We start from the raw sequence: 27,220 nt of genomic DNA, 5'->3' as shown, positions 1-27,220 counted from the left end.
CCATTGATCTAATAAAGGAGTGGATGGAGCCTTGTATACGTTTCCATACGCTAGCGAGTGTAATCAACTTAAGAAAGAAATAGCTAGAGCGGTTGTGCATCAGTGGACAAAGGACGGCTGACCATGTATCACGTGCTGAGTGGCAAGAAACGCTTCATTTGAACGGGAATTAATACGTTTTCTTACGAATTTGTTCAAACAATCAATTATAACAAACGTCTGTTAATGAAAACTATATTTTTACAGTTTACATTAAAATTATGTGTAATGTGAAACCACAAAAATCTTGTTAAGTGGTGGAGATAGTCTTTTAATAAAATGAAATGTATACAGAATCCACAATATATTACGAATTCAGTTAGTACAATAATCTTCTACAAGTTAAATAATCTTGTAGTGTATGTTCATTGGTAATTCTGAAATTTTTAGGATAAAAGTAATTAAACTTTCGATAAAAGTGACAGGGTGCCTAATTAAATTAAACATTAAATTGTGTGGAATTTTCTAGTAAAATCTATTTTCTAAATCCACGTACAAATAGTTAAAACAATAATCCATTGATATAAAATTCCCTCTTTTTGTAACAATAATCCGTTTTTTTCGTAACTCGGAAAGTTTAGGGAGTCTAACAAAATGTTTAAATTATTTACGAAATCCTTCGTCTGTATATGTGATTATTATCTATGAAATGAAACGGGATTGCTTTCTTTGCACGTTCTATGCAATTATACCCACAACACGATTTCACGATGTTTAACAAATAGTCCGATAAAATACAACTTAAGAAGGCCCTAGCCATTTAAATAAGGTAACTTGAGCCTATAAAACGTAAATTTGCAAAAATACACCTTCAAACACCACGCGACAGCACGAAAGAAACCTCCAGAAACACAGTACTCTGCAGTTTCGCGTCAATGTTTTGCCACCCAGAGAGCCCTATCTCTGTCCCACTGTGTTGACAACGCGCGTCTCTCTCTAAGTTACTTCCATATAATATAATTACTATGCTGTGACCACAGACGTGCCACAGGCCACAGCACAGGCACAGACTCTATATCAGTGGCACAGACTCTATTGAGTGTTCTGTGTGTGACACAGCAGACAAAAAATTAAAATAAAAAAAGTCGAAACAGTTATGCTGATACAACAGTAATAATCTTCTTAAAAATAACTAGTTTTTTTCTTTTCTATGCTAGTTTTCTGATATAATATATAATATACTGTAAGGATCCAATTCGAATTTTTAAATTTCAAACGAATTCCGCGCGCACAAGAAACGGTTAGTGAGAAGAAGGAGAGGTTGGCAACCAACCACCCCAAAGAAACAGACGTGCGCAAAGCGAGGGTGGTATTGTCTTGAAAAATGAGTCACTTCGCTTTGACCGCTTGGAACAAACGGTCGACTTCCTTCGAGCGCTTCGAGCAACAGGTTGTATTTTTATCTGTGAGTTATTCTGTGCCTTTTGCTGTTGTTTTTGCGTTTCCAGTGTTGATCCGTTCCATTGGAAAACCTAGCAGCCCCCGTTGAGCCATTGGGTGTTCCTGATTTCTCATCGTTCTTACGACGAGGTTTTTGTGTTCCTTTTGGCGGTAAGCCGTGTCGAAATCTTCGCATCTTTGGAGAGGTATGTTTTGAACACGTGTTTTGGACTGGGTCCTGTTTCGCGGCGAGTTTTCAAGTCCCGACGATACTTCTGACCTCGTGACACAGCGACGCGTGCGCTTTTTTCCACTAATCTCGTTTTTTTTATCTTTCATTTAAAATCCGTCGCAGTAGGGCTTTACAGGAAGTGATTTCTAGTTCGGGCCATGCTTTATTTAGCTATATTTGTGAAATCTGTATTTTGGATGGCGGCAAACGAGTTGTTATTCTCACCGTTCTTTGTTCAGGCAGCGGCCATTTTGAAGCGTCCATTTGTTTCTTTTAATCGAGCACATGGTTTAACTGAATCTATTGAACAAAGTAACAACATTGTGGGTCATGGGGGGACGTGCCTTTATTCTTTGGATTTAGCACATCGTTTATACAACGCCACAGGATTCATCGTATTTTTGCATCGCATATTTTCGACGCCTATTATTTGGAATGACGAATTCGTCCAACGCCATTTTGCAACTGCAGATTGTCTGCCATGTTTGTTTATGTGTTTTGTGTGGGGAAATGTATGTGTAATAATGGCCCACAATGCAGCTAAATAATTTCACGTTTGAATTTTAACCAATAACTTGACTGGACACGAATTAATATTAATCACATGTAAATCCGTTAACTTTACAATCTTTCACCTCATGCAATTTGTCTTTGTCTCACAATTTTAGCTTCAGTAATTTTCTTTGCTGTATAATTTGAATTGAACGTAAATTTCCATGCTCTGCAGTTTTGACCTAACATGATATTTAATTTGTACAAGCTTATTTCACACCAGATCTTGTTTTTATAAATCTTTGCTAAGTTTTGATCTTGTAAATGTTGTGTTGATAAATGTTTCTATCATGTAAATTATCTGATGTCCAAATTTAATCTCAATTAAGAATTATTTGTTGTTGAATTTTCGTAAGAGTGTGTGGCGAATTTAAGTGTTGTGTATTGCTCTTTGTTGAAACTTTAACACTTGTTCGGTTGTCATTTAATATTAGAGTCATAGAGTTTGAACATTTAAATGGAATTGAAGGTAAATAACACATAACTCGTAGTGTACGTGGGGCGCGCGACTCCTTCTCAAACTGACGGGATCAATCGCGTCACCTGCACAAGTCCGCGGGTTTTTGTATAGCTTCAGGGGGCGATCGCGGGTTTTTAACGCTGCCGGTTTCGTGATAGCCGGGACCCCACTACGGATCTGCGATCGTAACCGCCTCGTTTCGCAGGGCACGTTCGTAATGGAGATGTGCGTGTGAGCAGGCTTTGGTGTAGATAGAATCACCGTCGTGGGGGAGAACAGTGACGATCAGGAGTCCCAACCTCTACTTGCGCTACAACGCCCCCTCTGGGTATTTTGCTGTGCTCGTAAATGAAATTGATATATTTTGTTCTATATTTTGTTCGATCGCCACACTCTCATAATGATTCGGGTTCTGCCATCCAATTTACATATGTGTAGGTCTTGTGTTTGTTCGGTTTTCATATGTGTATGTCTGTCAATTCGCGAGTGTTTTCGTTCACATATCTTAGGGTGTTTGACATGTAATACGTCGGTGAATAAAACCCCAGGGGGTTTTGGGGAATGAAGACCGATGACACCTTGGCCCTGCGGACTCGCCAGAAGGGCAAATCGAGCCTCTGTTGTCGTTCTTCGTTTCTTTTTCCCCCTTAGGAAGGCTTTTGACCAACCTAATCTTGTCTATTATTTCTGGCGCTCTCGACCGTGTATGCACTTGTATGAAAGAACGTCTTCCCGCCATTTTTCAAAACCACAAAAAAAAAAAAACACACAACGTAGGTTCTCATTTGTTAGACGATCACAGCCAAGGCCAAACTTTGAATTTTTGAATTTTTCGCGGGCCTTTCAAACTGTTTCAAGGTCAAATTTTAAGGCGGGAAGCTTGGGTTATCACAATACTCGTCGTTTTATTACCCAAATTTAGTGGTAGAACCAGTGATGAACGTAGAACTACTCGGTGGCAAAAAAACTCACCTAAATTTATCTGGTTTCTGGCTGTTCTGTGGTTTCTGGTGTTCTGGTCTGTGCTGTGCTATGGTCCTGTGTTGTGTGTTGTGGCAGGGCTATGAAAGTCTCAGCTGATTCCATAAGAAATACATGGGGAGCTTACGGAACGACATAAAGAGGTCACTAGCGTTCTAAAGGTGCTCCGACCTTGAAGAACATAGTTTCTTTTTCATTTTAAGGTTTTCGGTGAACGTTTTGTCTGGTTTTGTCAACAAGAAATGTCATATTAATTACGGAATCATACGGAATGTTGGGTTATGGGGTTAAAAACAAACGTAAAATTTATTTTAACAAAGTAATAAATACTTACGATACATGTAAAAAATACTAGAAAATTACAGGCTAAAGAGGTCAACAAACTGCAGGTTAAACGAAATAGTTTAATTTTCGATGTGTGCGTGTTTGAGCGGTCCAAGATTTATTTTTAAATTTTAGTGTGTAAAAAATTCTAAGTCTAATAAAAACTGAAACGAGGTAATCAAGAGGAAAGTCTTTGCAGGGGTGGTGGAATGGTATTTTTGTATGGTTTGTTTTTTAGCCGCAAACCAGTTAACGACTACGGTGCATAAAGTGGGAAAAACTCACAAAATGTATTACCCATTACCGGAGTATAAACTGCAAAATGTTTAGGTGGCATCACTAAATCGCCAAAAATCACATCTTCATTGAAGACTTTAAAATGTCACACAATTAAAACAGGATGTACCACTTCGTAAGAATGTGCAAAGTTCACACAAACTTCGCAGAAGTGGTGGTGTAAGAATTTTCGTATTAATGAGTATCCACAAACATACCATAAACAGTTGTGTTCTTTCAAGGTGAGTTTCTGGTAACTCACATCACTTAATGATTGTTGAAGAGGCCGGAATACAGGGAAGATGTGTTGTGGAAGTTTGTTTAAAAGAACACCTTAGCAAATTTTTCATTTCAAATAAAATAGTGTTTCACAGTTGGTTCTTGCACTTGTATCGAAATAATCTGTAGTAAATAGTTTCCGAAACGTTCTTTGGAATTCTATTGGTGTGGGATTTATACAATTCCCAAATTGACGCCTCACAGAGCCAAACAAATATGTCAAACAATACTAATTTAGTTGCAGCAACCTTTTAGTGAAAATTGTAAACAAATTGTATTCTGTGAAAACTATTAAAAATAATAAGCAAAATGTTTATGTTCCTGAAGTTGTTTTTTATTTTTTTGTCAGTGATTAAAAAATATTAAGAGTGAATTAAAAATTTTGCAATTCACTTGTGGATAACAACTTATTTCTCAGACTTGTTAAAGATTTAATAAACGCAGTTTAAAACGTCAAAATTGAATAAAAATGTTTTGCTTGAATATATTAATAATTTATAAGAAAGAAAAAGATGGCCAATGTCACTAGTACATGCCAACCATTTTTATTTTTGTGTACAATTATTAGTATTATATGAATCACATACGAATGCTACGAAATATTTGAATCTTCGTGTTTCCCGGGAACGGGCTCCCAAGGTCACACCCGTTCCGCAAATATTGCTGAAGTTTCGTTACTGATCTACTGTGTTGTGGTTCTCTGGTTATGTTCTATGGTTGTGTTCTTGGTTTGTTCCGTCGCCTGCTTGTTCTATGGTTGTGTTGTTCGTGACATGCTGTTGCCGTTAGAGTTTAAACAGCTTAGCACTTGCAGAGATACGTATTTCTGTTTAATAGTTTAGTCCCTGAATTTGGTTTTCTGAAAGTGTTGAGAAGGAATATAGAGGTACGTTTTCTTTTCATAATTTCAACTACCCCCTCTTTTTGAGGTTAAGTTTATTTGTTGTGGTTTGTGTGCATTCGGCACGAAGATATTATATCCTGCAGTTTATGTGAAGTGCAGTGGTTTTGCTTAACATTTTTTCACAAATTTACACTGTACGTTTGCTTCTCAATTGCAGCACTGGAACAAGTGTAATAGTTACAGAATTTTTCCCGCTTATTTTTTTTTAATATCTGCAACAAGTATGGTTATTATTTACTTTTAGTCACAGTGGCTTTCTACGAAAATTGCTTTCAGAAACATTAAATTTCAAAGTCGTAACTCGGATCTGTTTTTAATGTCTTGCCTGGCATATTACACAGTTAAATATTCGTTAACAATTTAATAATTAGTTGCAATTGTACTCAAAGAAAGCGCTTGTGTTTTAATTCTGGTTGTTGAAGTTTTTAAAACACACTAACTAATCATCATAAAATGATTGTACTAATTCAAAAACCTTGGCTGGCATGTGCCATGTGAACAACTCACCAAAATTTCAGGGCAGTCGGATGAATGGCTTACGAACGCTTACGGGACAAACAAACATTCATTTTTAACCACAGAGTTGCAATCCAAAAATTGTTTTTTTTTTACAATCGCTACCAACTTATCTAAGGTGGACATTTTGATTGTCATTTTAATTTCGAAATGGCACGTTTTTAGAGACAAGCGCGTAATAGTATATTAAGTATTAAGAACGGTAAGGGGTGTTTACTGGTCGAAGGCAAAAGTTTGGAGACGGAGCGAAGCGACGTGTCCAATTTGTCTGAGGGCCGGTTTATCAATGCGCAGTTAAGTTAAAGCATGGCCGACTAGTATAAAGATTATGGCCTGTCCAAGAGGTACGATACGTGTTGCCATCTATTAATAATTACACTTAATAATTTAGCAAAATTTTAATTTGACTTGACATTATGGGACTTCAAAACGTGTAATGGTGGTTTGTTTCGGTATGAATGCCTTTGTGCCTTTCAAAAAGTGTTAATAATTCTTTTGTCGTTTTTGAATTATTAATAGATGGCAGCACGTATGGTACCTTTGGCATTCCTTTGGACAGGCCATAATCTTTATACTAGTCGGCCATGGTTAAAGTAACTGGCAGTTAAAGCTTGTCTGTTAGTTAACCTGTTTATCATTGCCCGCTAGCTCAGAACTGGTGGTCAGAGTGCCTGATAAATTAACTGACAGTTCAAACTGTCAGTTAAAGCGGTATCCATGTTAGTGGCAACATAACCTAACAAATCCAAATAAATATGTTATTAATTTAACAATATTTTGATGAGGACTATGTTGTGGAACAAATTGACAGAGAAGATGAGAAAAAAACTTATTATTAGCCGATTATTTTCCAGGTCTAATGTAGGTACCAAAAATGAAAAACCTATCTAATAATACCGCGAGATCGAAAAAGAAATTAATCGAAGTTGGCCATGCTCCATGCACGACAAGCCGTTTGTCGTAATTTAAATTTTTTTATTAAATGTCAAATTGACAGTTTAAAATTAGAATTATGACACCTACTTTTAAAATACATAAAAATGAATCAAAATCACCGTTTTCCAATTTTGTCCAAAATTTATCCCATTTCTGAAGTAAGATTCTAATACCAAAAAAGCTTTAATTTCGTTTGATAACAGTGCAAATTACTTTTGTGAACGTGACGTTTAATAAAAAATTATTTTAAACTAAGACAAACGGCTTTTCGTGCATGGCCAACTTTGACTAATTTCTTTTTCGATCTCTCTGTATTTCTTTATTTATGTACCTACTTGTTTCATTTTTAATTTTCAATACTGTTTTTCTAAAGCTAAATTTTGCTTTTTCATGATTTATCACGTGAAACGCGATATACAGTCGTTGAATACCGAATGCGGATCAAATCTGATGGAACTCTAAAGTTGGGGGTAGTTTTGAACTGACCAATCACAACTCATTTCCAGTGGGGTGAGCGTTACCAACTTAAGAGAGTAACAGCTAAACCTCGACCTACAAAACTGGAAGAAACATCATGCATTGATAAACAATTTACCTCCGTTAACTGCTAGTTATACTTATCTGACAGTTACTTAACAGATATTTACTTTTAACTGAGCATTGATAAACCGACCCTGAGACCAGTAAACCCCCTTAACGTTCGTGATGCTTATACCATTTTTTGTACGACCATCAAAAGATTTGCGTCTTTTTATCAAATTCATAAATTGAAAAAATGTATATCAAACATCAACAAGGTCGTTTTTTAATTTAAAATTTGTTACTATGGTTTCGATTAATATAAACAACAATTTTAAAAATCAGTTTCCATTTTGACCGCTGTCGATTTAGATTTGATCTGGCTTGATTTCGAGTTAATTTTCTTTCCGCGACTATTAGTGAGTGATTTATTTGCTTAAAATATCAATCATGAGTGATTCTGAAAGCGAAAATGTCCAAGTCGAACACGCATGGAATTTAAAATTAAAAAAATCTTGAATGCATGATTACTTACCGTTCAGCTGAACAGTAAGTAATTTACTTACCGTTCGCCTCTTTAGTTGTTAGTCGTAGCAACCCGTAAACTGAACTTACTGCTATGGAAACCTGTACGGTAAATGATCGAAAAAGCAATGGTCGTACAAAAAATTAATAAAAGTGCATGTCTGTTATGATGATGAATTAACTGTGTAGCCGATGGCGTTGGCTTTTTGTTTTGTCGCCATAACATTACTTGTATGTGTTGTTGATACATAAATGCAAATTAAAATTAACTCCAAAAGTATCGAGTGCAAAATTTTATTATGAGTGATTCGGAAGAGGAAAATATGTATATTTAAAAATTTTGAATGACGGAGGGTAGGCGTAGGAAAAGTATAGTGTCCAACACGTGCAGAATAGTAATTTACACAACTAGTTCGGGATAGCCTGCTTCCCGCATGAACGCTTGTTTGCGGCACGACCGAAGGGAGTGACGCATTTGCGTGAATGCGGGAAGCAGGCTCACGAACGTGTTGTGTACAATATTTTTTGCGACGAATAAACCTTTAAACTGAAGAGATTAACTGTGAGTTATTTATAAACAACGCCATTGACAGCGCCGTCAACACGTCACAATGTTGACACTACCCGAGTATTTTAAGGTTACCATGGCAAAGGGAAGTTAAATGCACGTGTGCGGGAAGTTCGAACTCCCGCACCCTGGTGAATGCGCGAAAGCTATCAAAAAAGGTCATGAGTGCAAAAAGGATATTTCAAATGAGTGTGCCAGTTGAACTATCCTATTTTCGGCACTTGTTATATAATATACTATAGGTAGTTCTTACTTTTACGCACGTAAGTAAACAATAATTTACAAAAACGTTTTATTTAGCATATACATTTACAGTACAATTATTTAAATTAATAGTATTTGTTGATGAAGAGTTTTACGTCTGTAACCCTTACCTTTTCTTTTCAAGAATGCGATAACGTTTACAAATTTATTGATAACGTGATATCATTAATATTTTTTGTTTCAATGTTTTATGTATACACTTATAATTTATTTCAGTGGAAAAACAATCTTTCTAACAATGAAGAGTGGCACCAAAATAAATTTGCCATGGTGAGTAGCGTTTTAGTAAATACAGTATGCCTATAATATTCTACGTTTCATTCATAGGGTAGAAAAATACCGCCCTACTCATTTAGACGATCTTGTATCACATGAAGAAATTATAAAAACAAGTAATGTGTTGTAAATAACTTATATATCTTTGAATAATGAAATTATTGTAGTAAACAAATTTATTAAAGATGATCAAGTTCCTCATTTACTTTTTTATGGGCCACCGGGAACAGGAAAAACGAGTACCATTCTAGCTTGCGCAAGACAACTTTATGGTACACCAACACAATTTTCCTCTATGGTAAACAACAAAATTTGTGTTATTAATATTATCGGTATATTTTAATTATTACCGTAGGTATTAGAACTGAATGCATCTGATGACCGGGGCATAGGAGTCGTAAGAGGGCAAATACTAACATTTGCAAGCACCAGAACAATTTTTAAGTCTGGCTTTAAGCTTATTATTCTAGATGAAGCAGATGCCATGACTATGGATGCTCAAAACGCATTAAGAAGAAGTGAGTAGGGTTATATGAGTGTTTGTATTGAAGTTGCCATAGGCAGCCTTCAGTCATTTTATTATTGGGAATGTGTTGGAGGTGCAATTTTTTTAAAAGACAGTCGTATATTGTGGGATTTGGTAATTATGAAATAGCACTCCATTTAAATCTTGTTTTATTGACAATTTCTTACATCTATACTAATATTTACTTAACTACAATGCACCGCCCAAGTTTAGAATGATGCATAACAGCGTGTAAAGCTTGTATTGATTTATTTATCATTAACAAGTTCAGCTTGATAGTTGATTAGGTTGTACAAGTCTAGAGGAACCTCGGAAAAAGATCTTGATTTTTCTTCGCTAGCACATGCTTTATCACTGTGGCAGGAATCTATTTTGTTTTTTAATAAATAGGAAAAAATCATTTCGTGTCGGTTTTATACGTAATTCAAGCATTTACCTTGACTGCAACAAATCCCGTCAAAAGCACAACGTCCTGTATTTTTTCTGCACGGAGAAGTGCCTGCTATACACGGTTCACGCTCATGGAAAAATCCATCTCTTTGACAACGAAGAGTTTCTGGCGTTCCCAAGAGACATCCAAAAGGTCCACAGCAAATGTTGGGACCGAAACATTGTCCAGTTTGTCCAGGGCCACAATTTAGGCACTGCCACAAAAAAAAAATTAAAATTGTGTTAATCGAAGTAGTCCCAATCCGGATTCTGTAAGCTGTTAATGTTATTGTGTAAAAATCGGCGTACATATGTTGTTAAAATAATCGTACATGTTACTCATCAACAGTGGTGAAACCGAGTCATGAGTTACTTCTTTTAAAACATTTATCATTTTTATTGAAAAAAGAAAATTTTACTTACTGATTTAATGGTATTTTCACTCAAAGCAAGTTTACTTCTTTTGCCCCCTCTGGGACAGTTTGTAATTAGGCAACCGGAAACGATGGACTCACTTAAAGCCAATAAAATTATTAAAGTTGCAAGTTTAGACATTGTGGTGGTTTTGGTTGAACTGATTTTAGTGAGAAGAGTCTGTGCTTTTATACTTTTGAGTTGCATTTGAATATTGCTCTTCACGTACATATGTGTAGCTTTTGTTAGAAATACCGCACGAATTTTAAGGAGCACTCAAAAGATTGTGGTTTTATTATGGTAATTATTCGTCTTTTCAGAGGTGACGTGATTTAATAAAATTTATTTTTTTATGAAATGAATATTTGAAATGTAAAATGTCGGATTCAGAAGATGAAAATGTTGGGAAACAATTGAAAATTGTTTTCCTGGGCGAATCTAGTGTTGGAAAGGTATGTATAATTATCATGTGTTTGAAATTCTGTGTGGTCCATTCATTAAATAATATTTATTCACATTGCAGACAAGTATTATAAGAAGATTTTGTTATGATGAATTTACAAGACAATATAATCAGACCATCGGCGCTGATTTTTATATTAGACGACTTGTTTTACCCGGACGCCATGAGGTCACTGTAAGAATAACTGATGTTGGTGGATTTGAATTTCATGGACATATGCTAGCGAATTATTTGTTCAACTCAAACGTATGGATTTTTTATGTTGTAGTACTTATTACAATTACTATCAATAATACAAAATTTTTAGTTGATTATTTTGGTATACGATATAACCAACTCAGTAAGTTTTGATTGCTTACCTCTATGGATAGACGCTATCAAACGTATTATTGACAATCCCCCTATTTGTGCAATCATTGGAAATAAATGTAATGCGAGGCAGTTGGCCCAACCAACACAGGAGGTTTATTATGATTATATTTTTCAGGTGATCTTGAACATCAAAGAGCTGTTCGATTAGATAAAACAAAACACTTTCTTCAAGATTATAGGCTATATAACTTTCTGTTATCGGCAAAAACAGGAGAGGCTGTGAGTATTTTTCTCAATTAAAAAAATATTATAACTTTATAATTTTAGGTTAATTCCAGTCTAATGGATTTGATCGCAAAACATTTTAAAATTCCCTTGACACGAATTGAAAAAGAACATCAAGAATCCATTGTAAAAGTCGAATTAATTCCAGCATCAGCTGGACAGAATCGGCCATCAGGAGTTGCTGCATCAACTTCTTCAGTGTGTTGTGTGCAATAAATCTTCCACTTTATACATACAAACTTTAAATAAAACATCCAAAGCACTATTGTATCGTTATTGTTTTCATCATTTTAATAGTTGTAATGTATTATGTTAACTCATATGTTTTCATTTTATGTTTTAGTTATTGAAAAATACACGGAAAATGTGAGGTTCTGCATAATTTGTAACTATCTTAGCAAAATCATACCTGCACTACAGTCACGCTGTACAAGATTTAGATTCGGACCTTTAACACCTGAGCAGATTCTACCTCGTCTAAATTACGTTATAGACGAAGAAAAGTAAATTAGATTCCATACTTGGTTATTTTAATTTTTTTGTATATTTATTTTAAAGTGTCAAAGTGACTGATGATGGTAAGCAAGCACTTCTTACCTTAGGAAATGGCGATATGAGGAAGGTCCTTAATGTATTGCAAAGCACATGGTTAGCTTACAATGAAGTAACAGAAGAAAATGTGTACACATGTGTAGGACATCCTTTAAAAAACGATATTGAAAGCATCGTAAAGTGGTTGCTTAGCGAAGATTTTCGCACATGTTATAAAAGTAAGTAGTTCAGGTTGATAATTAAGAAAATTTATGTATAGGCTTTTTCGTTTTTAACTGTAGACAATAATAAGTTATGGGTATAGTATAAGTCACAATGACACTGGTATCTTGAGTTGTTTGACTTTGAATTTTTATGCAATTGCAGTAGTGGTGTTTATAAGGGCGACTTATCGGTTAAATATTTCAAAACGTAAACTACTTCTCGTTAATTTGAAATTTTAAAAGTATAGTTAATTATACAATTATTATGTGTACAGTTACTCTCATATAAATCCCGTACAACCTCACTTTTACGTTGTGTCAAAGTCAGTACAAAATCAATAGTATGGATACAAATTCAGATTGTCATCTGCTGTACTAGATTTATGTGAGCATGACTATACCTAAGTACGTAATGGTTATAAGTTATCGTAGAGATGGTAGAATGCTTATCAAAATTTGAGAATGGGGAGTGTGATATGGATTCTATCTTTAGTTTAACAATTCATCTCTCGTTACTTCTCGAGCGTAACCGAAGGAAGTATTGTAATCGAGTCCATCGGACGAATGGTCACGTTTATGTTTTCTCAACATTTCATGACCCCTACAGTACGAAAAAAGCACTCTCCCGTTTCCGTCTGTCTGTCTGGTGTTTGTATCCATTTTTATTAAACACGTAATCTCCGAAACTGCTGGACCGATTGTTGTTACATTTTGTATGTAAATTAGAAATATCATGTAGATTGTTAAATGCTAACCAAAATTTGGCTATTTATCCCCACCTACAAATTGGTCCCGTCATTTCAATGAACCATATCTTAAAACGATTTGAATGTTACACAAAAATATACTCCTATACTTGTAGTGTACTAATCCGCTTTCAGTTTTTTCGCGAAACGTTCAAATTTTCGGAAAAACATTTGCAAGGTATAAAATGGGTCTATCGGAGAAAACGACGACCTGCGGTACTGCACTTGGCCCTGGACCGATTGTTTTCACATTTCGTATGTATATTAAGAATATCATGTAGATGGTTAAACACCGATTAAAATTTGGATAATCATCCCCACCATCAATGGGATGACGACATCTCCAAAATTTATAATAAAAAGTTTTTTTTAATTCTACAAAATAAGATACTCCTGCAATTGTGGTGTGTGAATCCGTGTCGAATTTTCACCCTAGACATCCAGAATTTTTGGAAAAAATTCAAAACTGAATAACAATATTTTGCAATATAAATTTGAAACTGCAAAACCAATTACTCTGAAATCTTGTAAATATTTTAAGGTTATCCTAATCATGGTAAATCGTTAAGCAAAATTTATTCGTTTATCTCCTCCCAAAAAATTGATGACGTCTCTCAAAATTTTGCCGAATAAATCCTATCCAAAATGTGCAAAATATAATGAGTCTATACTTGTGATTTATGATTAATTGATTACATTAAATAAGTTTTTAAATTTTTTATACAGAGTGAGTCTTTCAAAATGAGTCAATTTATTTTATTGATTAAATCAGGAACGGCTCACTCTGTTTTCCCGAAAATTTGGGAATACAATATTGCTATCATTAGTATTACACTGCACCTATCCAAAGTGATATATGTACATTTCTTTGCAAAAATGTTGATAACGTGATCACAAACTTTTGTTAAGGGAAAACTCATTTGGAACTTGATATTTTAAATATTACAATCATTCTATTGGCAACTATCTATGAGAGGATAGTTATGAACCGCAGTAAAATGCACCCCACGCTTTTTACTCTGAATTGAATTATTCTGTTAATAACTTAAATTTTATTATAATTTTAATTTGAGGTGATTTATTATGATTGATTGTTTGATCTTCTACTACTGTAATATTAAACTCTGTTATTAAAAATTATTTTCTAGTTTTTAGTTCGATTAGCAATAAAAGCGTGTTTTTTTAGTTTTTTAAACTATTATTTATTTAGTGAAATAAAATACTTGAAAGTACACAACTTTTTTTTTCAAATAATTACATATATACGAAAATAAAAAGGTCTTCAACAGGAAAATAAAATAAATAATTCTAAACATCTAAATAACATCACTACATTGGACTAGATAGACATGATTTTGTACTCTTACGTACAATCTACAATATACAGAGTGATGTATGAGTGCCGCCCTCTGTTGTACCTGGATTGAACTCGAGGCAAACTAACACTGTGCTTGACGCTTACAGCGAGAAAGCGGGAGCCCTGAAAAAAGAATATTAACAAAAATGAACTATTTTTTTTTTTAAGTAATTTTTCATTAAATAGGGATGAATTTTTCTTTAAAATTAATCGGTGCGCTGAATCTCGATGTATGGTTTCTGATATAAAATAAAAATACGAAATAATAATAATAATAATTGGCCAGGGTTTAAAATTCCGGACATTTCGCAAAAATCCGGACCCTAAATATTATGTATATGGTAAAACGTTAACCAAAATGTGATGAGTGATGACGTTACCTCACTGTTACATAGTAAAAGTTACTTAAATTTTGTAAAATCACATGCTCCGACACCTGTGGTTTATGAATCCATAATGATTTTTACTTCCTGGGCGTAAGTTAAGGACGTTCGTTGTCACATATCGCGTTGATCAGAAGTGACTGCGTCTGTTGGCAATCCTGGATTTTTGGTTGAAATTAGTATCATGATATTTTGTATAACTTCTGGTTGTCAGCTGTCACGATTGACATTTCTGTCACACAATTACTTCCATTATGCCAACTTCAACGCAAGAAAAGTTCAGATTTTTGTTTAAAAAGTACTGCCAATGCACTCAGTCATTTCTAATCACGCGGTATTTTTCATACACATTTTAGTCTTGTAACATTTGTTGGCTTTGGAGGTTAGGTTGGTAAATATACACATGGTAATTTAATCATTAGAAAATGGAGCCACCGATAAAAAGAAAAGCAGGTTACTCCTGTACTGTGAAACCTTGTTTAACGCGAAAAGTTGGGAACATATTTTTTTTATTTCCTAAAAACCTTGAGTGGAATAGGAACCAAACTATATAAACATAAAAGAAATATACCTATATATTTATGAAATGTTCATGTGTGTGCTTTGCTGACAGACAAATTATTTGTCAGTACATCAACATTCATCCTTTCATAACACCCAGCTTTCAAAATTCTCGCATCAAAAAGCACCTCAACAAAATTGACAAACAAAACATCAAAGGCACCGACACAAGTGTCGGTTCTTTTTCATTCGTCTTTATATCCTTTGGTATCGGTATGGATAAAATCGGTCTATTGTAGGAAACGTCTCCATAATGCGATGAAGGCGTAAAAGGAAGTTTCTCTGGGACTACTGTACTGTACTTAGCGGTGAGGGAAGTTCTGTCTACATACCCTTATAACTTTTTTACATGCAAAGACAAAAATAAACTTACCAACTTGTAAATATATAATTTGAAATTGCAAAGAACCTTGTGTAGCATGCGATTTTACAATTTTGCATTTGTTTCTTCTTTTGTGTGGCCGTGTGTCATTTATAAATTTTGTTTCTAGATGTGAGGGAATTGAAAATGATTAAAGGCTTGGCTTTGAATGACATAATTACTGAAATACACAGATATGTTCATAGAAGTAAGTAGGTATATTCCTTTTTATCTGTCATATTTCAAAATCTCTGTTTTAGTTGAGTTTCCTTTTGACATAATGGTGTCATTATTACATCATATGGCCGAAATTGAGTATCGCTTAGTTAATGGATCGTATGAAAATACACAACTAACTGGTCTTATTGCTGCGTTCCATAAAGCTAAGGAAGCATCTCTTCCAGAATCTTCTTAACTCTGGTAATTTTGTTTAATAAATTTATTTTATAATAAATCGTGTTTTACTTCCATAGACTTATTACTACTTTGAAATCTGAATATATGAAGAGAGTCAGGTGTCTATATATGATTTGTATTGATAATTTTGAAGGTAAAGTTTTATTAGATTATGAGTCTAGCGCCAAAAACTGTTTTATCAAATAAAAAATAGAATAATTTAATGATCATCAACACAATAAATACAGTCAGGTATAGGATAATTTCGCTCGAGTGCCAAGAATAATGAACAGTGGCAATTCAAAACGTATTAATTTCAGTAATTCGCTAGAAAATTCTCTTCACTGTCGTAGTACAATAAAGTTTACAATTTACCAAATACGAAGCTACATACATACGTACATCTTGTACGAGGTCCGTCGCAAGTTTGTTAGTCTAGGTACGAAAAATAGTAAATTGCAAATAAAGTAACAAAAATTGGGAAGACCGTTTAAGGGTCCCCAGTAGCAGACCGAAAAATGAGCTAAATAGATTTTTATTTTACGGCCGTAATTTCAACATTGAAAAAAAGATCGACATTTCAATTGATAGATTATGTCTAAATCTCTGGGGAACACACAATATTTTTTAAAATAAGTGATTGTTTAGTGTTTAATTAATCGTTCATTCTTCGAAGGAATTTGCATTTTTAGACGAGGAGAAAGCATTTTTCGCTTCAGCTTTTATATCAGTGCAAAGACAACATTGAGCTCTATGGGGAAGACCCGGTCATTTTTGTTTAAAATTGATATTTATCAAAATATTTGCGTTTTAAAAAAATACTGACTAATGAAATCAAATTGAAACTAGGCAACTCTATTTACAAAGGATTCGTTTCCATAAATGGTTGAGTTTGACACAGCAGGGAGCTTTGCCGACCGACCCTTTCAGGTAATCCGTCCAGGTACTTTCATAAACCGTCATAAACAACGGGCGGAATTGTGTTTCATACGCTAGATCCAGTGCTGTCGCGGCGATACTTTGATTACAAATATATTTTTATTTTGGACTATATCAACATAATATAACATTTCAAGATCACAAATCTGTGGTCGCTACTCGCCGTAAAACACACCTTGCTTCAACTGGGGAATTGCATCCGTAAGATAAATTTCCGCTTACTGGTCATAAAACTTATAAATACTTTTAGCTTACGAACATTGTTGAAACTCTTTTACAAGTCGACTTCTTTCATTGCTAACATAATTTGAATTAAAAGTATGCAAATTTTTATAATTTTATACATTCTACTAAAACATTTTCTTACAAAAAATTATTCCAGTAGTTTTTACTAATCTGTCATTCTATATATAAATCAATACACAAAACTGGCAAGATTTAGATTCTCATCACTTCACTAACCACTTATTTACCTGAACAATCATATTTATTTAAATTTAATTTTTTGATACTCTTTTCCGCACCACCTATGAGGTAGAGTATTATAGGCACGTTTTTTACGTGATATCTCCAGTAAACCTATTCCAATATTACTATTTATTCCTGTGCGTGTTTATAGTAGAAAGGGAAAATATTTATATGAACTACACATGACGCGAATGCAAATAAAAAATTTTAATTGTACAATCTTCTTTACAATTTGTCTAATGGGTTGATTTGTTTAATAACGAGAATCTACTCTCTCCAGAAGTAAGGCATAAAATAAAATTTTTCTCTCTATCTATTTCGCTCTATCATATTATTTTCCCAAAATTTATCATCCCGTTGAATTAAGCATTATTTAAATTGGACATTTTATATATTTCTAAGATAGCGTTTTTGTTTATGAAGCCGTCTGGCGATGCCGCTAAAAATGTACAAACCGCATTGTCTTACTGTCAGTTTGGTGTTACTGCAAAATGCTTCAGTTGCTCTTGCTTCATTTTCTATGCAAAGATTTTGGGAGAGTACATGCTGAACTAGATTTGCAGGGATGTAAAATGTTTTTCACAGTACAGTAGGATTAGCCGTGTTACTTGTTCTCTCATTTTGCAAATTTTACCAAAATAACGTTCGATTAGTCTAAAGGATTTTTCTGCGCACCATTCTGAATTATTGCGCTCGCAAATTGTGTTTTGTTCGATTAAAAAGACATCAAGGTTTGAAAGTTTTTTGAGAAATACTTTTTGCGCTGTGACATATCAGGTATTTCAACTGCCTCGTTATTAGATACATCGTCGCCCGAGAACTTGTATGATCCAGAGACCGGAGCGCGCTCAGGCCAATGTCGACTCTATAAGCCTCCAGAAATTCTGCGGGAAATAGTTATTATTTAGATGCTTTTGTTTGCACACGTCTCACATGTTTCACTCGACTTTGACACTCAACTATTTTTTTTGTTTAACTAAGAATTAATACTTTCACTGCGTTTGATACTAACGTCCTAAATTAGCAATACTAGTGGAACAGTAATCAAGCAATGGATTTTTTTGGGAAAGTACAGTTAATTTTTATGTTTTAGCAGCAATGTGTTCTATTTTCTATTAATTTTTAGTCACAATTTTGGTAGTTATTTTTTACTTTTATTTTTAGCAATAACAAATAGTCCAAACATGAAAAAATAAAAAAAAATTAAAATCGGAAAATCTAAAATTTAGAAATCGAGAAATTGAACAATCGTATAATTGAAAACTCGAAACATCGAAAAACTGGAAAATCGAAAAATTAAAAAAAAATGGAAAATCAGAAATATAATGAATTCCGAAAATTGAAAAACTGAAATATGCATAGAAGAACTAAAAACTGGAGAAATCGAAAAATCTAGAATTTTAAAAATTGAAAAATTAAAATATCGAAAAGTTGAAAAATTGCGAAATCGTATCAGTGAAACATCGGACAATTGAGAAATCGAAAAATAAGAAAATGGAGAAATCGAAAATTTGAAGAATGGAAAAATTGAAAATGTCAAAAATTAAAATACTGAAAAATTGAAACATCAAAAGTTGAAAAATCGAAAAACCGAAAAGTCGAAAAATCTCAATAATTATCTGAGGATTATGCTACTAAAAAATTGATAACATCATCTCAAAATTTTGCTGAATAAATTCTACTAAAAATGTGCAAAATTTATGATGAGTTTGTAATTGTAATTTATCATTGCATTCATATTTTTTTAGATTTGCTTATATACCTAGATGGCTCAAAAAATTAATGAATGAGTCAATTTATTCTATTGATTAAATCAGTCTCGACTCACTCCATTTTCCCATAAATTTTTGGAATACTGTTATTTTTAGTCTAATCCACATTGATTTACGTGTCGTTGCAAAATGTTGATGATTTCATCACAAAATTGTGTACCTAAAGTAAAAATTTAACTCGAAAATGCTGGATATGTTTCATTGTATTTTAGGGGCGAGGGAAGTTCTGTCGAAACAACTTTCCACCAATTTTTCTTGCTGTTATATTTGAACATAAACAGTTTATTTTATATCTTTTTAAAACATTATAAAGAAAATAAAAAGTTGTGTTAGACTGAACCTTGTGGGTTTCTCAATCTATTTTCCGCATTTTAAACTTTCAACTCAATTTCTCTCAAAATAGATAGAAATGGATTTCGATGGTTATTTCCCTGTACCCTTCATTCCAAAATAAATAAGCTTATCTGGTGTTGTTTACCGATTTCCATTTTATGACGGACTCCCTACAGTGACCATAATCTCTCCTCTCTTGGGTCGCTACCTGCCGTGCATCCGTACTTTGGGTTGCATAGTTACAAAAAATAATTCTTCTCACTGAAACCGATTTTGCGGCCGACGACTGGGGACCCTTAAGAAGTCAGTATTTTTATCTCTGTCGAGTTTTTAACATTTTCGCTTAACATAAATATTATTAAGAAATAAACGCATACGCCGCCCTAGTACGACGCGTATGGGTTTTCCAGTATGTACGGTGATGACCGGTGATTCATCATCGTTCGAATAAAAAAAAAACCTGGAAGCAGTTCGCCGAAAGCCTCGATGAAGGACTCCAGAACAACCTCGAAAGCGACGCATGGCTTTTAAGTAGGAACCACCGTCGGGAACAGTCTGATTAATCTAATCTAGCCGAGCCGGTGAATAAGTACAACTCACGTTGACTTGGAAATATTCGCTGTTATACATTTTCGCACTGTAGTTGGTCGTGTAAATTTGGATTGCTGGGAAATAATTTGTTGAGTTTTACCTACGTCAATGTAATTTCCATAAATCGTAACAATATTATTAATACTTAAAAAAGAATTAAAATTAATAAAACAGAAATCTTAAACTCAATCCTAATCTCTCTTAATGGAAGTGACGGTACGTAATCTATTGTCTATCTCCTGCCATAGTCTCTTGCTCATGTTCAACAGAAAGTCATTTTTGAGCTTCTGCTGACTTGATAAATCAGAATGCATAGATAAAATAAAACCATAATATAGAACGCAAAGTCCCTATAAGAAATTTTGGGTGCAGAGCCATCTATCGGCGTGGTGACGGTGCAAAACCACTGCCTCCGAGGACTTTACATTTATTTTAATTTTTTTTATTTTTTCACACTTTTACAGAAAAGAAAATGCTACGAATACTTTCGATTTTTTATTTTTAACCTTTTGTTATACAATTCCGAGGCTTTTTTATAAACATTATTAGTAAATATTTTTGTTCGCGTATCTTTACCGCTTATTAAAATTAAATTCAACCCTTTAACATAAGTAAATATTGTTAAAGAAACCATTTTGTCTATAATTTCTTCTTCAATTTTGTTTTTATGCTCACAGGTGAATGAAAAATTAATGTGATATCGAAGGACAGTTAAAATTTTGATTTTAATATTATATATTTTGTTGGGGTTTTTTATAAACTCTAAATTGTAATATGTTAATTTTTGACGTGTTGGGTTATAATTCTCTTGTACTGATCAATTCATAGCAGCAGGGCTCATTTTCGGAATATTGACCAACTATGTGAGATTTACATACTGAACACTCTAAATTTTTTAAAGTTTTACAGATCCAACCGGACACATATCCAATAACGCTTTGGTGTAAATTTTTTTCTAATTTCAATGCCGAAATATTTGATATGTACCTGTTGACATTAAAGGTTTCATAAAAAATTTCATTGTTTTGATAATTATTATTACTCTGATTAATTTTATCTATTATTCCACGTACATTAAATAAATCGGGAATGTTTGTACTTTCACAATTTGTACCTATTGATTTTGATCCACAAAAATTTCGAATTAAAAGTGATTTAAAATTGTCTGTCTCTAAATTGTAAAGCTGTTGGATTTGTGGCTCGGCTTCTTTGACTTCGAATTTTTCCAAAATAATTTTCAATGACATCCTGATTTAGAGCACGAGGTAAAAAAAACTGACACTTGCCACCTTCTATCAAAATCTTATATAAATTTAAAAATCCTTCCAACGTTTTGATCCAATTCTTTAGAGAAGGGGGTACTGTTTTCTGTCCATTACTATCTGTAAAATACATATTGCCTCCTTGTTGAATAGCTTCTTCCCAAAATTTTGTATGTCCCGAATTTCTGTAAACCCCACCAGAAAGAGGCTTTCCACAGCGTGGACGAAGTGTTCCTCCATTTATGCTATCGAATAGTTGATCAAAAAATTTTATAATTCTTACAGTTCCTAGAGCTTCTCGACTTAATTTGGTATTACCTATTAAATATATGTACATATTATATGTACATCAGGTTATTATAGTAGCCTGCATAGATATTGTAGCCGTCCATAGAGTCGAAATTTGCGAATAAAAATAAAATAAAACCGGTTCAAACGGAGCCGACGGTGGCTTGCAAATTCTGACATCACTCTGGCACACGTTGCACAGAGACGTATTTAATATTAAATGTCATCTTTTCCGTTATGATATAATCTGTTTCATTTCTTAGCTCAATCTCGTCAATAAAAACGAAGCTCTGTTCACTGTAAACAAGTTGTGGTATGGTATATTCATCGTTGCGGAGGTAGGTGGAGCGAAAAACCTGGTCATCTTAGCAGCAAACGCGGGTATAAACTAGTCCACGTGGACTGTTTGTTTCCTGTCATATTTTAGTTTGCTTGAACCAATTGCGTTCCACCAAACGGTTATTACACTTGTTGAAATACATTTTCACACTTCCATCTTTCTCTAGATCGTGGGTTTCGTAGCTGTGTGACAAATCGTTTGTCGTAGATAGAAAATAGTAAGATTACAGTGACCCTAAGATTTTGTGCAATCGGTCTTAAATACGCCCCTGTGTGATACGACGCGTGCCGTAGTGACAGAACTTGCAAGCCGTCGTCGGCTCCGTTTGAGCCGGTTTTATTTTATTTTTATTCGCAAATTTCGACTCTATGGACGGCTACAATATCTATGCAGGCTACTATACCTACAGTGATTTTACCAATTACCACTCTCAACTAAGGGCCGGTTTATCAATGCTCAGTTAAAAGTGTCTGTTAAGTAACTGTCAGATAAGGGTAACTATCAGTTAACGGAGGTAAAGTGTTTATCAATGCACGATCTTTCTTCCAGTTTCGTAGCTCGAAGTTTAGCTGTTACTCTCTTAAGTTGGTAACGCTCACCCCACTGGAAATGAGTTGTGATTGGTCAGTTCAAAACTACCCCGACCTTGAAAGTTCCATCAGATTCGATCCGCATTCGGTATTCAACCTTAGATTTCAACGATTGTATATCGCGTTTCACGTGATCAATCATGAAAAAGCAAAATTTAACATTAGAAAAAAAGTATTGGAAATTAAAAATGAAACAAGTAGGTACACCTATAAATAAATACAGAGAGATCGAAAAAGAAATTAGTCAAAGTTGGCCATGCACGAAAAGGCTTTTGTCTTAGTTTAAAATAATTTTTGATTAACCGTCATGTTGACAAAAGTAATTTGCACTGTTATCAAACGAAATTAAAGCTTTTTTGTTATTAGAATCTTCAGAAATGGGATAAATTTTAGACAAAATTGGAAAACGGTGATTTTAATTCATTCTTATGTGTTTTAAAAGTAGGCGTCATAATTCTAATTTTAAACTGTCAATTTGGCATTTAATAAAAAAAATTAAATTACCCTACCACCGTGATTACGACAAACGGTTTGTCGTGCATGGCCTACTTCGATTAATTTCTTTTTCGATCTCGCGGTATTATTAGATAGGTTTTTAGTTTTTGGTACCCACATTAGACCTGGAAAATAATCAGCTAATAATAAGTGTTTTTCTCATCTTTTCTCTGTCAATTTGTTGCACAACATAAGTCCTCATCAAAATATTGTTAAATTCATAACAGATTTATTTGGATTTGTTAGGTTATGTTGCCACTAACTGGTGGATAACGTTTTAACTGACAGTTTGAACTGTCAGTTAATTTATCAGGCACTTTGACCACCAGTTTTGAGCTAGCGGGTAATGATAAACAGGTTAACTCACAGACAAGCTTTAACTGCCAGTTACTTTAACTTAACTGCGCATTGATAAACCGGCCCTAATAGTTTTATAGTTGACGCCATCGAATGACTGAACACTTGAGTTGCATATGACACTTTCATTTTTGGAATTTTGTCTGGTATTACATGTAGGTCCGTAATTTTATATAGTGCTCTTAATTCCCCACACGCTGAATCATTGAGATAAGCTTCCAGAATATCATCCCATTTTGCTACTAAAATTTCGCCGTTTACTTCCCAAACCAAATTCTTTGTTAACATATTGTTTCTTATCCCCTTTATCAAATGAGGCCCGTCATACAATGGTATAATTTCTTGTTCTTGTACTATAATTTTTCTTTCTAATTGCCGACTAGATTCTTCATTAATTTTGGATGTTTCCTTTATCAACATATTTACACCTGCTTGGTTTGTTGGTCCCTGGTCACAAACTGTAGCGATAACGGTTAACCCACAATTTTGAACTTTTTGAATCAAAAATTTCAATAAACTGGCTATACGCGTAGATTTGGTTGTAGATGAAGAAAATCCGCAATAAATAGGTTGCTGCCATTTGTTAAAAAGCCCAGCGAGAAAAAATACAAGAGCGTGATCCGCAATTTCTAAACTTTGTTCCTCACCAAAATCTTGAAATCCATAAAATTTATCACTACTTTTTTCGTAATCAATATGAGGCATTATGGCCATTTCATCAAAAATCATGCTACAAATTTTATCTCTTTCTTTCAATTTTAACACAGCTTCCCTCAAGTTATCAAACACTAATTTATTAAATCTAGGATTAATTGGGACCTTATTCAACATCGACATAACTGTTTGTCTAGTTGGAAGAGCAAAAAACTGTCTTAATTTTGAATAACCCCGTCCTGTGTATTTGTGCAAGCAGAGTGCAAAAATTTTCTCTTCAGTGTTGTGCCTGCGTCCTCTTGATTTTAAATTTCTTTTTCTCAATTGACTCAAACAAAAATTTATAGCGTCCTGTCCTAATACTTTGCTGTTGAGTTTAATTTCAAATTTCGAAAATATTTTCAAACGTTGACGGTAAGATGCTGCTCTAATTTTATCTCTGCGATTTGGACGTTTAAAGTGGGACGCACATACTGATGAAGTGGCAGGAATATTTCTTAGTTCAGGAGAAGTCCTGTTTTCCAAATCTAAATTCGGTATTATATTGTCTTCCGATATATTGACCTGTTCACCCGAATGCGTGGGCAAATCGCTTAATGTATTATTAGCAATTTCTAAAAAAATAATTGTTTTGTATTTAACTACTTGGTTAAATACTTAAAGTTACCATTTGGAATCAGTATACTAGGCAAAGCAATGTTCCGTAGTTGTTTACCGTTTAGAAAATTAGACGCGGTAAAATGCAGACTACAAACCCGGTGTGATTTATAAACCTGCGTTGGATCTAATGTTTGGAGCGCAGGATTTTGGATCCGTTTCAGCCATTCTCTAAACCGTGTTTGGTCTTTTAAGGGATTAGGAAACCTGTGCCCCTTAGCACCAACACTGTAGCACTTGTGGACGCTACACAGCCTCATTTTAAACAGCTAGTTACTCAAATAATAAATAGAAAGAAGCACTGACAACGACAATATTCAAAAATTTTTCTGAATAAAAGTCAAATTCCCGGTTGCGCCGGTGTGGTGACGGTGCGCAAAAAAATTTCTTAGGGACTTTGCGTTGTAAGATGAGTGCCGCCCTCTGTTGTACTTGCATTGAACTCGAGGCAAACTTAACACTATTCTTGACGCCTTACAGCGAGAAGGCGGGGGTCCTGATGAAAGAATATTGACAAAAATGAATCAGTCAATTTTATCAATCTTCTTTCCCTTGACTGATTGACCACTCAAGTAAGGTTAGAATCGACCACTGCGCGCCAATTCATAATTCAAAAATTCTGCTATGGGTTTCTTATGGGAGCTTGATTTTACAGACAAAATACGCCGCATAGCCGCATAGGTAGAAATCTTAACTATGTACATACCTCTTGCTGCAAGCGATAAAGGCTGTATAATTATCTTCATGTTACTATTAAGTTTAACTCTGTAACAAGTTTAATGGGTAAAGAATGATGAGTCTATACTTGTGATTTATCACTGCATTAATGTTTTTTAGATTTGTTTATACGGGGTGTCTGAAAAAAAATAATGACTGAGTCAATTAATTTTATTGATTAAATCAAGAATTGCAAAACTGAATACTTTGAAATCTTGTGGACGTTTTAAAGACATTGTAAGCATGATAGACTGTTAATCCAAATAAATCTGTTTATTTCCCCCCAAAAATTGATGACGTTATCTGAAAATTTTGCGGAATAAATTCTACCCAAAATGTGCAAAATATGAGTTTTTACTTGTGATTCATCATAGCGTTCATATTTTGTATTGATCAGTTTAAGAACGCTTCATCCCATTTTCCCGAAAATGTGAAAAATACAAACGTCTTTATTTAATAAGAATTATAATATGCAGAACATTTTGTTGATTGTAGCTTACTAGTTAATTGTTTTGTTACTCTGTTTTGAGGGGTCGAACATATTCAAATCAAACTAATTTCTACGTGACATTGTTCCGATGTATAAACATAAACACTTTCAAGTTGTTTTTCTTATCGAGGATAACCTAAGGACGTACAGTAATGGAGTCCATTAGTCAATTTGGTACTCGTAGGCCGTAGCTAGGGGAGGCTAGGGGATGCTCCCCTAGATATAGACAAGTTATAATTAACCAAATGTGAATTACAGCATCCAAAAACCAAATAAAATGTAGTGCTTTATTCAATAAACGGAAGTCAGAGCAATAAAAAAGTCACATTGTCATCCGGTTATTGCAGTTCGTAGAAACCATGTTTTAGTTTAGTTTGTGTTTCACCATCACGTCTACAGGTTGATATCAGTGTTTGGCTATTTGTCTTAAATTACAAGTTGTAATAACCCAAACCTCCCGCCTTTTATTTGACATTGAACAAAATTTGAAAAAGCCCGCTAAAATTTGAAATTTGGCCTTGGCTGTGATCGTCTACAAAAGTGGGACCCTACATTGTGTTTTGAAAACTGGCGGGAGGCGTTCGTTCATACAAATTGGCGCACTGCGGAGCGGGAAGAGTGACGGATTTAAAAAACTTATATTTGGAAAAAAAAAACTATGAAAAATAAATCCAATAAGAGCTCAAGAGACCTTGGCCAAGGGTCCCAGAAGAGCCTAAAGAATTTATTCCTCAAAGAAAAAAAAAACCTTTATTTTCACTCGAACCTGAGAACATAGAATAAATATTAGCAACCTTACAAGTACAACAAAAAAAAAGCAAAATAAAAAGTCGCGGAATTTTCAGAAAGATAAATGGATGGCAACGTCCCAGATATTACGGTAGTGTGGCCTCTACAAACAAGACGGGGGCGCACAGCGGGGGCAGGGCGACGGCCACACTCCCCGTGAAGGTCCACATAGTCCTACCTCACCACTTCACGCGCGTGGTCTTACGCACCCACCTGACATAGGTTGACCTTTCTGTTTCCCGCAAACAAGGTAGCTCGGTAAAACTCCGAGTCCGCTAGGGCCGGAAGTCTAGCAAGACCCGCAGACACTCGCACGGAGACGCCGACGCCACCGCGTCCACGCTACACGACCCCCGAGTTAGCTAGCGTTATCAAAATGAGTATTTGGATTTCAGACAAGCAATAAGCAAAATTTAATTGGCCACACTCCATCAATACTTGTTTTAAATAACAAAGAAA

The 27,220-nt window shown here is 34.4% G+C and overlaps 3 protein-coding genes and 1 long non-coding RNA gene across 4 annotated transcripts; 2 read left to right on the top strand and 2 right to left on the bottom strand.

Annotated features, from left to right (window-relative positions):
• Nucleotides 1-5,045: 5,045 nt before the first annotated feature.
• On the bottom strand, nt 5,046-6,155 carry LOC135123764 (uncharacterized). Its single transcript, XR_010279715.1, has 2 exons — nt 5,935-6,155; nt 5,046-5,586 (listed from the first exon to the last, which is right to left on the bottom strand). It is a non-coding gene; the product is annotated as an uncharacterized LOC135123764 (long non-coding RNA).
• LOC135123760 (replication factor C subunit 5) lies at nt 5,212-16,043 on the top strand. Its single transcript, XM_064048639.1, has 9 exons — nt 5,212-5,409; nt 8,972-9,025; nt 9,083-9,147; nt 9,199-9,329; nt 9,387-9,549; nt 11,804-11,963; nt 12,019-12,230; nt 15,754-15,831; nt 15,884-16,043. The coding sequence occupies exons 2-9, from the start codon at nt 8,994-8,996 to the stop codon at nt 16,036-16,038; spliced, it is 996 nt and encodes a 331-aa protein (XP_063904709.1). The 5' UTR covers nt 5,212-5,409; nt 8,972-8,993; the 3' UTR covers nt 16,039-16,043.
• LOC135123761 (oxytocin-neurophysin 1-like) lies at nt 9,806-10,714 on the bottom strand. The gene is made up of 3 exons (XM_064048640.1): nt 10,410-10,714; nt 9,994-10,201; nt 9,806-9,924 (listed from the first exon to the last, which is right to left on the bottom strand). Exons 1-3 carry the CDS (start codon nt 10,629-10,631, stop codon nt 9,806-9,808), a joined length of 549 nt encoding a protein of 182 aa, XP_063904710.1. The 5' UTR covers nt 10,632-10,714.
• On the top strand, nt 10,691-11,722 carry LOC135123196 (ras-related protein Rab-28-like; the record flags this gene model as incomplete). The annotated part of the gene is made up of 6 exons (XM_064047689.1): nt 10,691-10,700; nt 10,791-10,852; nt 10,924-11,109; nt 11,171-11,291; nt 11,351-11,454; nt 11,503-11,722. Coding segments are annotated over 6 exons (657 nt in total), but the record flags the coding sequence as incomplete, so codon positions are not given.
• Nucleotides 16,044-27,220: the final 11,177 nt, after the last annotated feature.

The sequence above is a fragment of the Zophobas morio genome, unplaced genomic scaffold, assembly GCF_036711695.1.
Source record: "Zophobas morio isolate AGI-343-1 ecotype UQ-CSIRO unplaced genomic scaffold, CSIRO_AGI_Zmor_V1 ptg000006l, whole genome shotgun sequence".
Taxonomy (NCBI): domain Eukaryota; kingdom Metazoa; phylum Arthropoda; class Insecta; order Coleoptera; family Tenebrionidae; genus Zophobas; species Zophobas morio.
The sequence above is the reverse complement of the archived record's forward strand: the minus strand, read 5'-3'. Positions and strand labels throughout refer to the sequence as shown.